The sequence below is a fragment of the Egretta garzetta genome, unplaced genomic scaffold, assembly GCF_000687185.1.
Source record: "Egretta garzetta isolate BGI_Z169 unplaced genomic scaffold, ASM68718v1 scaffold204, whole genome shotgun sequence".
NCBI lineage: Eukaryota > Metazoa > Chordata > Aves > Pelecaniformes > Ardeidae > Egretta > Egretta garzetta.
In genome coordinates this window covers 716,370-731,514 of record NW_009259424.1, presented here as the reverse complement: position 1 = coordinate 731,514, position 15,145 = coordinate 716,370, and the positions used below count along the sequence as shown (strand labels likewise).

Below are 15,145 nucleotides of genomic sequence, written 5' to 3'. Positions count from 1 at the left end.
GGGGTCTGTGGCTTTATGCGACCCCCCCGCCCTCCTCAGCCGCTAGAACATAGACTTTTAGTTCTGTCGGACCTGTAACAGTATTCTCTGTCTGGATCATGTGCGTGTATTTTTCGTTTTCCCACCGTGTTGCTCTCTGCCTTCCCAGAAGGAGAAAAAAGAGAAGAAATCTAAACGCCGTGACAAATCCCGGAGGAGAAAGGCGGAGACGGATGAAAGCGAGCAGTCGGAGGATGACATTGATTCCCCAAAACTCAAGAAATCAAGGAGTGCAGTTAAACAGAACGGTGATATGAGAGAAGAATGCTCGGAGAACACGAGATTATCTTCCTTAAACATTAAATCCACCCACAAAAAACGGCACAGTAATTCTAGTGAAACGTCAAGTGGCGATGGTGACAGTGAGCAAGAGCAGGTAAAACTAATGATTGATTTAGTTGGAGTGATGTGTTTAGCTTTCAACTTCTGCATTGCAACAAGATTAAACTTACAACAGGTTATCTTTCCTTTTTTCTTTTTTTCCCAATCAGTGGAAAGACTGCTGTAAATTTTCAGGTTTTAAGGCTACTTAAACTGCCCCTTCTGTTGAGTATTTGCAAAAGCTTTAAATTATGAAAGTCTTGAAGTTCTAGATCAGCACACCATGGTTTCCTCACTTTAGCAGTCCGGTACTGTGGTGGCTGTTGGCAGACAGACAAGCTGCAGTGAGGTGGTGCTTTAATATGATTCAGCATCATTAGATATCACTGTAATTCCCACAAATATAGTTTAATTGACTTATTTGTGGTATTATGAGTACTTTTCTAGTGAAATAAGAATTACTTGGTTTTAGCTAGCGGAAAAAGACAAGTTATGTATTAATATGTCTTTATACCTGTGTGTTCTGCTGTTGCTTGGTTTTGTTTCTTGTTCCAAGTGATGCTTCACAAAGCATCCATGGTTTCCTGGGTTAGCATGCTTTCCTTACGTTTAGTGTTTTAATCATTGTGCTGTTAAAATGTATATGGAAGTGATGCATTACGACGTAGGTACGTTTGATGCTCTACTTCGTAATGTTATTCTTCTGGGGACTGATTTCTGTATCTGTAAATCACTGTGCTCTGTTAATTGGGAAGTAGGAAGTAGGCTAGAGATCAAGCCTGATTGTTGCATATTACAACATAATCTGTTAGGCCATTGGTAATTATTTAAAATGGAACGTTAAAATTTAACTAAGAGTTTTCATAGTTTTAATTTGGGTGTTTTGCACGTACAGGGTTATGCCATTAGATATGAAACAGTCTTAAGTTAAATTACAGACCGTTCTTGTGAAGTGATCTTTACTCAAGAAGCAACAAAGTAGGCTCTTCAGCTGCAGCTGTGATACTGTTACTGAAAATTTGACCCTTGGGTACGACACCAGTGCCTATGCCATCACCTTGAATTTTCTAATGACCATATGATATTCACATGGAATGTTACCTGATTTATTGTTTACCTAACAGGAGATGACTGAAGAACAGAAAGAGGGTGCTTTCTCCAATTTTTCTATTTCCAAAGGGACTGTTCAGCTTCTTCAAGGTAAATTTCTTGGCATGATGTGACCACAGAAAGTAAATGATCTCTGTCGTGTGGTTTTATACTTAATGTGTTCAGTCAGTGAGCTTTGAGATGTGCTCTGCTTGTGCATATGCAAGCACAGGTGCTATACAGAAGGCATATTGATTGCCTACTCTAAATACATCTTTGAACATAGACTTTTCTGTTTGCAATATTGCCCAGTTCAGCATTTATGGTAGAATTTTAAATGACATAAGCTCAACAAAAAATCAATTCTATGCGACAATTTTTCAATTCAAAGTTATTTCAGTGTGAATGAAGGAAAACCAGTCATGTTTAGTGTCTTTGACATGAGTTTGCGCATGACTTAGTATGAATTAAGGTAATAGAAGTGGTTTTGACATATGTCTTATTTGAAAGGAAGAGATTTTCATAGATAGGTGGGGAGTATTACATGAATAAAGCCACAGTACTTAACGGCCTTCATTAAAGGCTAATAACTTCATCTGTCGCAGCTAGCACTATGTCTGGTGGTATGAAGTGGGAGAGTAAAATGGACGGTCCCAGGGCGCTCTTTGCAGATGACCTCTGTGATTAAGTAAATCAGTGGAGGTGATAATATAGTCCTGACTTACTTCAGAGTTGATGGAAGTTCTGCTTGGGACAACTTCCTCTGAAGAGTATGCAAGAACTTGTAAAATGATCGTATTAACGAAGTCTGTTAAAATTGTCACAGCTCGAGGAGTGACGTACCTGTTTCCTGTGCAAGTGAAGACCTTTGACCCAGTATATTCTGGCAAAGATGTAATTGCTCAAGCACGAACTGGAACAGGGAAAACATTCTCTTTTGCTATTCCCTTAATTGAAAAGCTTCAGGGAGACTCACAGGAAAGAAGAAGAGGCCGTTCACCAAAGGTAACTACGCTTTGTTAGAATGCTGATTTTGCTTTGCCTTTACGTCAGAACGATTCAGAGTTTTAACTCGCTGGAAAAATTCTTCAAGTTTGTGCAGGGATAAGCTAATCCACATTAAAGATTCTTTGAAAGTTGTGTTGCCTGGGCTTTGCCTGCATCCTGTGTTTCCTCATACCCTCTGATCAAGAGTAAAGAGTAAAATGGCTCTGTCTACTTGTCAATTCCTTTTTCTCCTTACAGGGACACCAAAACTACACGTGTTCAACATGTTCCTATTTAATTTCGTTTAGTGACCTTACCTATTCAGATCCAGTGGCTACTGGATGCTTGTCTTTCTCCCAAATTAGTAACAGATGACTGACTTTTTCTGATTGATAAAAGCTGTTTACTTCAACATGCAAATAGTGGGAGGTTTTAAAAATAGACTTAGTTTTTACTAGGACCACCACCAGATATTGATCTTGCTCCAGATAATGCAGATTCATTATGAGCTGTCTGCATTCTGCTAGGGAATAGCATGTATGTTTTTTTTCACTGAATTCTTACGATGCCCTCCAAAACTAGATAGGCCAAAGGTTATTGTATCCCCATTAATAGTAGAATATTTTTTTGTCAGTTTATTTAATCTTGTCACCCATTTCATAGATTACCTGAAACTCATTCCAAAACTAGTACTAGCTGTTTTATTTGCATCTGCCCATCATGTTAGCTGATGAGAATGTCTGAGAATGCTTGCTCTAGATTTGGCAGCCTTGTAGAAAAGGGAAGGCTTTCTTCGAGGGAGTCACAAGTCTTAAAATAAAAATAAGATTTCAGGCCTTGCTCTACCATAGTACGCTGCTACTTTCTTTTTTGTAATGTGTTTCAATGTTGAAAGAACTAACAGGATAAGGATTTTAAGGTTCCTTTTGTCAAACCACTGATGCCAGGTTTGAGAGTAGTAGTGCAATCACATGTTAAACTAAATTAGTTAAACCCCCTAGCTAGTAGCTTGTCCATCACCTGCGGTGAAGCCTGTATATTGGAAGAGAGGGTGGTTCCTTGGTTGCTCCTGTGGGGATATCGGCACAGGCTCCAGAACCATGCTGAACGCCAGCTTTGCAGACTGAACATATGTTTCCCTGAGTCACAGGGAAGCTGGGAGACGGTTGGTAGCTCTTTCTTACACCTTCTCACAGGACTGTGAAGCATTACCGAGCATGTGTAAAAACCTTTTATTACCAAAATCCTTCAGTCTTGTACTCAAACGGCATATGCGTTTGTAGAAGAAAACTTGTAGCTGATCTGTTACAAGAGACTTAAGCAGTGTGTTTCTCTAATCTTTGCTCAGATAACTGTTTAAACAAGATTTTTTTTCTTTTTAAAATTGTGTAAATGGTCAGACCTAAACTAATGATTAGAAGTCTAGTGGTTTCTTGGCAAAAGCCATGCTGAGAGAACATCTGTTTGTCTGTCTTCTGTCTAGGTACTAGTTCTTTGTCCAACCAGAGAGCTGGCAAACCAGGTTGCCAAAGATTTCAAGGACATCACAAGAAAGCTAACAGTAGCTTGTTTTTATGGAGGAACTCCATATAATGGACAAAGTAAGTGACATTTACCACTAACAATTGAAATGTTGATTGACTGACATACTTGAGAAATGCAGTTGGGTCCACCCAAATGTGCACTTTTAACTTAAGAACTGGAGAGTATTCATGGGGAATTTAGTAGCTCAGAATATATCTTCTTATAGTGAGAAACAACTGTAGCTGCCGGTTACATTCCTGGTGTTCCATGTCTATTTGTGTACTTAAAGTTAAGGAGATTATACTGTGTCTGTAGAAAGTATTTGGGTTTAGGTTATTGTAAACATTTCTATTTTCTTTAGCAAATGTTTAGCCTTGGAGCTCTTGAGTGGGTGTGGTGTTTTTTGTGTGACACAGGATATGTAGAGGATTGGTAAAGTGGAAAAGAACTTCTTCATTGTGACAGCATAATTTACCGTCTTGATGGTTGTAAACAAGGCAAATGAGAGCATTTTTTGAGCAGGGATGAGAATAAGCTCTTTCATCATAATATATCTTGAGACATTAGGGATGATTTTTTCCCTTGATCTTTTCTTCAGGAAAAGCAGTAAAACTTCTGCCTTACCAGTTTTGGTGGTTTTTTTTCCCCAAGTTTTCTCTTCCTGTTCATCATTTGTTCTCGCTTAAATTTGTAAGGACGGTACTTATGAATGGTTTAAGAAGCTGGAACTTCTGCCTTACCAGTTTTGGTGGTTTTTTTTTCCCCAAGTTTTCTCCTCCTGTTCATCATTTGTTCTTGCTTAAATTTGTAAGGACAGTACTTATGAATGGTTTAAGAACCTGTTTCATTATTACTTAATTACCATGTGTTTCTAATGTAAGAATGCTCCCTAGTTCACTGCTGACTCCTCTTCTGCTTTTTCCTCTTTATCAGTTGATCTCATGAGAAGTGGCATTGACATTTTGGTTGGGACACCTGGTCGAATCAAAGACCATCTTCAGAATGGCAAACTGGACCTTAGCAAGGTGAAACATGTCGTACTTGATGAAGTTGACCAGATGCTGGACATGGGATTTGCTGAGCAAGTGGAAGACATTTTACGAGTTGCATACAAGAAGGGTAATCTCAATATTTAAACAAATAGTAGGAAGTGCTAGTACTAGTTTAGTCTGCTAAAATTCAGGTGTATTTTTCTGAAAGTTGCAAGGTGGCTTTGTATAGAAATGACTGAATACTATATATTGTAGGGAATGTACTGTGAACACAGTACATGAGGAATTGTTGTGAAAGTGGGAATCATTCACAGGACCTTTGCAAAGCTTAAAATCCAGTACCTAGGGATCCGTAAATAACTTTGACACCTATCTATAAGTTGTACTTGGACTTCTTCCAGTTAAAAGGAATTAGAAGCTTTTTACCCTTTTCACTGCTTGAAAATAGCCTGGATTTTTGGTCATAGTAGCTTTCTTCCTAATCTTGAAAATATTTAGACTTTCTAGAGTATTTTTTTCCAGATGTTGGTAATGCATAAATTTAAAAAGCAGACTTGCCTTCTTCATTTTATATAGTGGTATTTGACCTCATATTTTTAATAACCCGTATAATCAACTTGTATATATCTGTAAGATGAAACAAACAAAGCTTATGAAACATTGTTTTGTGTTTTAAGATTCTGAAGACAATCCCCAGACACTACTGTTTTCTGCAACTTGCCCACATTGGGTGTATGATGTGGCTAAGAAATACATGAAGTCTAGATATGAACAGATTGACCTTATAGGGAAAAGAACTCAAAAGGCTGCTACAACAGTAGAAGTGAGTAATCTATCTAATGTGGAATGTTTTCAGGCCTTTTCCCTTTTTCCTTTATGCTACAAATGGTCATCCCGCCCCAAGGGACGTTATCAGAATGACAATGTTTTCAGGCCTTTTCCCTTTTTCCTTTATGGTCATCCCGCCCTAAGGGACATTATCAGAATGATGTTGGAAGTTGTTTTGAGAATTATTTTTTTAAGCATAAGGCACATTACAGCTACACAAACTGTTTCTAGATTTAGGATCTGTCTCTCTTATCACAGCATCCAGTAACCATATAGACCTCTCAGGTAGAGTGAGGATTCAGTTATCAGTTAGTTTTGTTGGTTTTCAGAGAAAGCGGTATCTGAAGTTATCCAAGTTGGAAGTAAAAGGCGTGCATTAACATCAGCCTGGCTCTTTCAGATTACTACAGACATCTCAGTCAAATTCTGCTATTCTGTGTACAGGAGATTTTTTCAAAGTTACTGTGGTATCTCACCTCACTAGGCCTTTGCTTGCTGTGCTGTAATTACCATAGCAAGGAATACCATACATAACATGCTAGAAGCCTGAATTAATTATCTTTACTTGATAAAATAAGATACTGTTTCTGCTTAAGTACCACTTAGCAGTTACTTTGACAGATCAGTTGGACACATCATAATTGTATCAGTGGGATTGAAAGAATGTTAATCTTGTGCTGGAAAAAGCCTTTAACACGCTGTATTTATTTGTTTCACTTCATCTGACATAAAGCTTTAGTTGATAGAACTGTGACAAAATCTTGCACCCCTGACTCTCCTCCGGAGAAATGGTGTAACATCTCCTGGTTTTTCTTCCTTGCTTTAAAAAAATGATTTGTAGACTGTCATCTTTTTTTCCTCGTACTGTAATTATTTCGCTTAACGTTAGACTAATTGTGGTGGACATAAGAGCCTTTTGCACATTCCAGGAATGCGAGTTTAGCATATTTCGCCCATTCAGGAAACTGTATAACTCTTTAGTATTTCTGGATTTTACAGTTTCAAATGTATTAAAAAAGAACCTTGTGTTTTTATGTAACCTAACACTGGAATTCTTTTCCATAGCATTTGGCAATAGAGTGTCACTGGTCTCAGAGAGCTGCGGTTATTGGAGATGTCATTCAGGTCTACAGTGGCAGCCATGGGCGGACCATTGTCTTTTGTGAGACCAAAAAGGAAGCAAATGAACTGGCTCTGAACGCTTCAATCAAACAGGTATTTTATTATCTATATTAAGTAACACAACCTGTCAGAGATGTATCAACCCTATGTCGATACCAGACCTATGCTGAGTAAGTTTTAAAGAGAGACTTTCAAAGTAGATAAGGCAGGCTTTTTCAGGTGGTCAGATAGTTTCAAAACTGCCAAAAAGAACCTTTAAAAAAAAAACCCCGGGCTGGTTGAAAGTTTACAGCATTATAGTCTTCAGGACTAGGTTGTGCTAACAGATATTGGGCTACAAAGGATTTTTTTTCTTAAAATAAGAGTTCTCATTGAAACTAAATGAAGCAGTTGTGAGTTAATTTTTCTGTGGAGAGGACTGTCTTGGATTAAAAAATGGTGGTAGACTTGGAGAACTACTAGGATAACAGGTCATGGTACTGGAAGAGCAGTTACTGAGCTGTGATGCTGATGTTAATTAGTGCTGTTGGGGCGGGCAATTAGGGTTCAGAGCTGTAGTATAACAGAGGCTATATTTGTATGTTTATTAAGATGTCTATTAGCTGTTATGAAGAGTTTAAAGATGTACATGCAGAAGAAATTCAACCTGCCATCTCTTGTGAATGACCTCTAGTGTATTCCTGAGATTTGTGGTATGGCACACTCTAGCACTGGTGGGAAATAACTCGTTGATGTAGTGTTTATGGTGCATAGTGACACTGGCACTGCATGCTCAGTTTTGGTGGTGGTATCACAGCAACTACTTTTTCTGTATGTGTTTTCCTTGAGGAGAGGGGTTAAATTATATCTAGAAAGCAGTATAGCGTTATGTTCCTAGGGAAAGGAGAAGCTTTTTCATCTGCCACACCTGTGTTCAGGAGAGTTTCTCCCACACTCCTAGATGACCTCAGTAACAACTAAACCTGAGTGTGGAGCCTTATCCTATGTTACTAGTGGTGTTAGTGATATAAAATCTTGCATAGGTAATGCAGAACTGATCTTGGCAGGTAAGAGAAGGAAATTACTTGGGTGTTTCTGCTTCAGCATATTAATGCTCGCTAGCAGAATATATGCCTATTCTGTTTGCCGGCTGACATTAATCCAAAACTGTCTGAAAAAGTTTTTGAATTCTCTGCTGACCCAAGCATTGTGTTAGTATTTTTTTTCAAATAATTCTATGTTTATGTGTGGAAAACATGGTAGCCATCTACAGGCAAGCTCTGAAATGTGAGGTGGAGGAAAAAACAATTTTTGTATGTTTGTTCTTCATACTTGTTATTGTTGTGATGCAGAAGGACTTTCAGAATTTTTGGATTAAAACAGAACTATCTTTGAAGCTGTAGTTCATTTTTTTTTATGAGCACTTATATTTCAATCCTTTAATTGGTAGTGGGAGAAATTAATATGTTAAGGGGGATTAAGAAGCAACACTATTTTGGAAAAGATATCTAAATGAGTACTAAGAAGGCCTGAGAAAATTGTTGATGACTTTTGAAACCACTAAGCCTTTCATAGATGGTGTGGATGGCAAGTTAGGACGTAGTTGTCTTCATAGGGCACAGTAGTTAGAGGTGGAGATAAGACACATGTTGTGGTTCTGTTTTCCTACCTTTGTTAAAGGTCTTTGAGGCATATGAATTGCAAGTACTAAGTAAATATTGTAAGACACCTAAAATATAAACTCTGATAATTCACTTTTTCTGTATCTTGACATATGGTATGTATCATTTACCAAAAAATGTTGTTGTACCCAAAACTGACCATAAAATGGAGCACTGTCTTGGGTTTTGGTACAGTCCTACAATACTACTGTTTTGCAGGATTGCCAGTCGTTGCATGGTGACATTCCTCAGAAGCAAAGAGAGATCACACTGAAAGGTTTTAGAAACGGCACATTTAAAGTTCTGGTTGCAACCAACGTAGCTGCCCGTGGTTTAGATATCCCTGAAGTTGACCTGGTTGTACAAAGTTCACCACCAAAGGTAGGTGGTTATGTTGGGTGTCTTGTAATAACTTAGAGTCTTGTTTTCAAGTAGTATATGCCATCAGGTGATGGTATTCACCACACAGAGTTTATCAGCATTGCATTTAAGGGTAAGAACTGTCATGATATACAGAAGTAGTTTCTTAGAGGATTTTTTCTGGAGTGCATCAGTCCCTAGTATGTTTAAAGATGGTCTCCTTAAAATGCTTTCTTTTAAGGCTGTTGAAAGCCTCTCCCTTTAAGGCCACGTATGGTGATTGCGAGTCTGGAAGCGGCAGGAATTGAAGAAAGGCTGTTTGTCTTGCAAGAGCAATTCACTAAGTAGGGGCATATATGGGGAGGGGACCCCAACAGTGAGAAGATTAGCTGGAGTTAAGAGGGTTTAAAAGAAACAAGATAATTTTTCAGTGAATTTGCTATTAATATATCAGTAACCGTGCTCCAGTTGATGTGCAGAAGGGTGAGTGGGATTGTTAGAGAGGTGTACACACTCAAAATGTTTTCTCATATTCTCTGTGGGTGATGCCAAAACAGGACTTAGTTGATCCATGCTCGTGGTTCTGGCTTTCAAACTGTGATTTTTAGAGGGTTATGGAAAAGCTTGCTTATTCTACGTTAGTGAAACAATGGTTTTTAATTTAATTCGCGAATGCAGTTATTGTGTATTGTTCAGGCTTAACTGTAATAGCTGCTTTTAAGTTATGTGAATGCAATGAATTAATTAAATTACAATAAATCAGATAAATCATAAGGCTATTTATTTTGAAGGATGTGGAATCCTATATCCATCGTTCTGGACGCACAGGTCGAGCTGGACGGACTGGGATCTGTATCTGTTTTTATCAGCGAAAAGAAGAACATCAGTTAAGATATGTGGAACAAAAAGCGGTAAAGCATAGTTTTCTTCTAATCATGAGCACTCAAATGTAATGTGTTAGGGTAGCAGGTAAAATGTTGATGTTTTGTTCAACAGTTCAATCAAAGAATTTAGCTTATGAAGCAGCAAGGTGAGGCTCAGTCACATTTCAGAGTTTGGGTACACTGTCATTACTGTGGAGCAGGGAGCACGCTGCAGATTCTCATGCCCACGCTTTTTCAGCAAATGCCAGTAAGATTGTACCCGAGAACAAGCTAGCGGGATTTCAGTTTAGTGTTCACCCTGGCTTATTGTCTGATCGGTGATTTCCATATGTCTAACTTTGTTGAGAACTCTTACTTCCATTTTTGCGCTTTGTGTGCTGTTCCATATGGTAGTTTTCTCACCAATTAAGTATTCAGTTGGGATGAGGAGGTTTAGTCTCGGCACATAAAACTCAGGCTTACATTAAATCAAACTAAAATTAATCATTTAGAATTTGTAGGGCTTTTTTTTTTCCCCTGCAATCTGCCAAAATGGTCTCTGTTTATTTCTGTTTAAGGTCACTGGTTCATTTAAACTGACCTGGTACATAAAAGGCTTTTAAGTTTTACCCATTTCACTGTAAGCGTAATCTTGTAATTTTCACTAGCAAAAGTTGGGAGTTAAAAGCTGAAAAGAAGAAGAAAAATGATAGATTTAAATATTTGTTTCATTGGAGTACAATACTATTTCTTTAGAACTGAATTATTTATGGTCTGCAACCGCCATCTGTATTTTGCTTTTTAAATTTCAGGGCATTACATTCAAGCGTGTTGGTGTTCCTACTGCGACCGATATAATAAAGGCTTCCAGCAAAGATGCCATCAGGTGCGTTTGGTGACCCTGTTGTATCTTCCTAGTTTAGAAGGGCTGTTTGGATCGCTCTTTGCTGTCTCTCTGAACTGATCACTATTGAAGTCTTGGACTGCTATTTTTCTTCTATTCCAGAGCCTAGTAAATACTAGTGGATAAAAAAAATTTTTTTTTTTTTTGCTTTAATTACTTAGGTGTCTGGATTCTGTTCCTCAAACTGCTATTGAGTATTTCAAAGAATCTGCTCGGTTCCTAATACAAGAAAAGGGACCAGTTAATGCTCTGGCTGCAGCTCTAGCCCATATTTCAGGTGCTTCTTCCATTGAACAGCGCTCCCTGCTGAGCTCGGATGCGGTAAGGGTGTATGGCTTATCGTTTGTCTTGAATCTGAGAAATCCTAACACACCTCTGCTGCTTAAATAGATAATTATTTGTCTCCTTATGACTTTTTTTATGGGAACTGTACTTAAGCCACTAAGAACGACTGATTTAGTTAAAGGCAAGAATATAGTGGCTGTAAATATACTTGCTCTCCCGTAACAGCACCCACTTGAAAACTTTATATATGTATATAAAGTTTATAAAGTGTAAATTAGCAGGTTTCTCGTGTCTGATAGATATGCTGAAGCCTATTCCTCTCACTGAATGGAGCATGCCCCATTTCTTACTCCTTAGGGATTTGTTACAATGATACTACGCTGCTCTGAAGAAATAAACAATATGAGCTATGCTTGGCGAAGACTGCGAGAACTGTTGGGTGATGATGTTGATAGGAAGGTGAACAGAATGTGTTTCCTCAAGGGAAGAATGGTAAGCTTTTTTTGTGTCTTTGCTGCTGAACTCTTCTGGTTGTTGCCTTTTCTCAGCAATTGTTAGGGGAGATATTTGATCTTTTTTTATCCCCATTCCAGGCTCTGTTGATAAGGACATGACTCTGGTAGAAGATTGGGCCTCCATCTGGTTTACTAGGGCTTGGGCATCTTGGGGGCTTAGGGCTCTGCTCTGCTGACATGCTAAGGAGGTAGTATAATGCAGCATATTAGCATGGCTGTAGGGATAGCAGAACAAGTAAAAAGTACCAACCATGTGTCTTAATGACAAAACACAGAACAGGATTTCTTAGGACAGTCAGTTCTGATAGTGCATGTCCATTGTATTCTGTGCCACAACTGCAGCAAAGCTCACTGGGAGACGGTTGTTTTAAACAAAAGTGATTCCCTCACTCTTCTTGCCTCAGAGTTTGTATGCATTTTCACAAACATGAAAATGTGTGATCAAGTATCCTGTCCAGGATTATTTGTGGTGACACAGAGGACAAGGAATGCTTATATCCTGCTGTTGCAAGTTGTTAGGCATTATCACTGATTTGCTCCAGCTCTGTTTTTTCTGGGTGTATTTCTTGTTCCTTAACATATCCTCACGATCAATAAAACTGTAGAGAGGGATGCTGCGATCTTGCTGAATTCATTCATTTACGTGCTGTCAACACATGCCATTCTCTTACCCTTTATTCTGCTGCTTTATTTTTCTGGTGCTTTCACACTCCTACATTTCCATGCATACTTCATTCATATCCACGTTGAAGTTTCCATATACCACGTGTTGTTACAGAGAATGATTCAGTTTGTGTTTCCTTGGTTTTGTGTGGCTTAAGGGGGTGTGGGATGGGGAGGAAAAATAGACAAAAGACCCCAAAACTGTTTGGAGACCAGTTGAGAGGGCACTTCAGAGGCAGATGTTGGATGAACTTTTCTGCAGAGATTTCTAATGGAAGCATTAAGATTGGTATGAGTGCAGTTTGAATGTGGGCGTTTTGGAAGTACCAAAAAGAGAGAGATGTAAAGATGGCAGGTGTTGAGGGCACCTGGTTTAGCCAATCATCAAAATCACAGCACATCTATATGCCAGTAATGAGGATACCCAGACTTGGTAAACTAGAAAGTAAAACAAGGGGCAACCTACACTTGAATAATAGCTTAAAAATTAAAAAAACAAAACAGAACCAAAAAAATCTTGTCTTCGGTGCTGTGTGTATTCTGCTTTTTGTTCCATCTTTGTGTAGAAGTTAGCCTGCATGTCTTGCTGTATGCATTTCATACATAGTTCCCAAGGTCTCTTGGCCAGATGCTTCTGATTTTAAATTTGACTTGAGGATGCTTCTTTATGTCAGTGAACTATTTTCACTGTTTTCATCTCTGAACATTTTTTCTTGATGCATCCCTCATGCATGATATTTGATATTGTGTTAATTAGTAAGATTTGTTTTATTGTCCTTGCCTCTGTCTCTCTATTCACAGCATTGTTCTGTATTCGCTGTGTGGAACACTTAACCTACGGCTAGTTGTCCCTACAGCAGATTTGTAATTCTCAATATCCAGATTATTCTTTTGGCAAGGAATAGCATTTTAATGAGCGAATTACATATTGTACTTAATAATTCAAGTAGTTCAACTTCAGATTTTTAGTCTGAACCTAAATATTCAGTTTACTGGATGTATACATTTCTTAGTATAGATTAAAACTTCTGATTTGAAAGAATTTACAAAATGAATAATGCAGAAGCCAGTAGACCACAGTTTAGGACGGAGAGGGTTATAAGCTTATTGTTAAAGAGTAAGAAAATGTGAATTGGAAGCACTGGCTATGCAGAGGAAAGAAAAATGTGTATCTGAGGAAAACAGTAAGGAAGTGCAAGTATTGGTAACTTGAGAAATATTGAGGTAACTCAACGCTTAAGGATTGTGAAATATCTTGTTTCTATTAAAAATCTTTGAAATTTAAAACTGTTCTAGTACATAGATTTGTAGGCTCTATTTTTTTTTTATTTTTTTTTTTTTTTAGTTGCAGTCAATTAAAAGGCTAGACTTGTATCCATTAAAATTATTCTCTCTTTTTAGGGTGTTTGCTTTGATGTTCCTGCAGCAGACCAAAAGGAAATAGAGGTATGTTCATTGAAACTTCTAGTTAAGCAGACTACGCGTAGATAAAACTGGCTGGACTAAACGTTATGCAGCCTGTGTCCTGCCTTTCCTAGTGGCAAAAGTCATGTCTTTGAAGGGACTGAAGAACAGAACAACCACACAGTGTTCCTTTCCTAAAGTATTTCCCTGTCTCCAAAAATCGGTAGCTTCAGACTTTTGCACCAAGAGGAGTGGTGGTGTGAACATTCCACCCCTTCTTACTGCTGCTAGATTAATCTTTGTAGGCAACAAGTCTCGTTACCCTGTAAAATCCACTTTTTTCTATTTTTGCCCCTCATTCTTTTCACCCAGAATTTTCTCCACAGAAAAACAATTTCCAGGTTTTTGCTTGGCAGAATAATATCCCCATGCCAAAATTCCCTGGACTTCCAATCTTTCCTTCGGGTATTTCTCCCTTAGTGCCCTGGCATTCGTTCACTCGTGAAACCATTTTTTGTTCTGGATTAGTGGGGAATTGAGGGGAAGGTGTGGATTTGTGATTGGTAATAATTATAGTGGTATTCTTAATAAATGAAAGGTGGGGAAAAAGTTTACCGATGGGACTGCTCTGTAAAGCTCTAAGGTGGGTTTCAGTTCTGTTCTATAGTACCTGAGCTGTAGCTCTTCCACTTAAAATTTTTAAGCTGGTATTAACCACCTCAGTTAGAAACTTGAATCCCCTAGATTAGCTCACAATTTTACCTTTTCAGTTGAACAAATTCAATAGTTATGAAATACCCTGTGTTCGCATTCCTAGAATTTAAGTTTTTATGTCTGACTTTATTTCAATAGGCAAGGTGGGAAGATTCAAAACAATGGCGTTTATGCGTGGCAACTGAATTACCTGAGTTAGTAGAATCACAGCGAGGAGGAGGAGGCGGCGGTGGTGGAAACGGCCGAAGCTTCTCAAGCTCCAGGAACGGGCGGCGTGGTAGCTCCGGTAGAAACAGATTCAGAGGCAGAGGCCAGAAACGAAGTTTTGACAGAGCATTTGATCGTTAACTTTAACAATCCAGAAGTGGAAAAAAAAGGGGACTGCAGTATTTTATAATACATTAAAATAGGCTGTTCCTGTGTGTTTGTACCACTTGGGAAAATCTGTCATTTGGATTTATTTTTTTTTCTTTCTCAGTACTACTTTGGTCATAAACAAGACCCTGTTCACTTTAAAAAAAAAAAAAAAAAAAACAAACAAAAAAAACAAAACAAGAAAAATAAAACTCCTTGTTTCCTTTCTTTCCTGTATCACCATTTCAACTGCAAGACCTAAACCTTTTGTTCCAGAACATGGCTGTCGCATTCAAAACCCTAGCCTGGCTCACTGTATAATGTATAGATCTTAACTCCTGGTCAAACCTGTACATTTTCCAAAAAAATAAAATATTATTTTACAAATTCATATCCTATCTCCGAAGGTTTTAAAAGCGTGTGCGTTGGACAAAGGTGAGCGGGGTAATTTGAGCACACGTGGGTGGGGTACGTTTGTTATGGTATAGGGGGCATCATACACCTGACGACGGAGGGTGTAAGCGGTGGTTTGGACCCGCTC

At 38.3% G+C, this 15,145-nt stretch overlaps 1 protein-coding gene across 1 annotated transcript in view; it reads left to right on the top strand.

The window, feature by feature from the left end:
* LOC104124609 (nucleolar RNA helicase 2) overlaps positions 1-14,947 on the top strand; it is a 26,900-nt gene extending 11,953 nt beyond the window's left edge. Inside the window, exons 6-19 of the mRNA XM_035892551.1 lie at positions 149-415; positions 1,485-1,560; positions 2,276-2,454; positions 3,920-4,037; positions 4,894-5,079; positions 5,630-5,775; positions 6,846-6,995; positions 8,762-8,923; positions 9,694-9,813; positions 10,578-10,651; positions 10,831-10,990; positions 11,312-11,446; positions 13,534-13,578; positions 14,389-14,947. Of these exons, the coding sequence (XP_035748444.1) occupies positions 149-415; positions 1,485-1,560; positions 2,276-2,454; positions 3,920-4,037; positions 4,894-5,079; positions 5,630-5,775; positions 6,846-6,995; positions 8,762-8,923; positions 9,694-9,813; positions 10,578-10,651; positions 10,831-10,990; positions 11,312-11,446; positions 13,534-13,578; positions 14,389-14,598 (2,028 nt within the window). The 3' untranslated portion in view covers positions 14,599-14,947. The remainder of the gene's footprint in view (positions 1-148; positions 416-1,484; positions 1,561-2,275; positions 2,455-3,919; positions 4,038-4,893; positions 5,080-5,629; positions 5,776-6,845; positions 6,996-8,761; positions 8,924-9,693; positions 9,814-10,577; positions 10,652-10,830; positions 10,991-11,311; positions 11,447-13,533; positions 13,579-14,388) is intronic.
* The last annotated feature ends 198 nt before the right edge of the window (positions 14,948-15,145 follow it).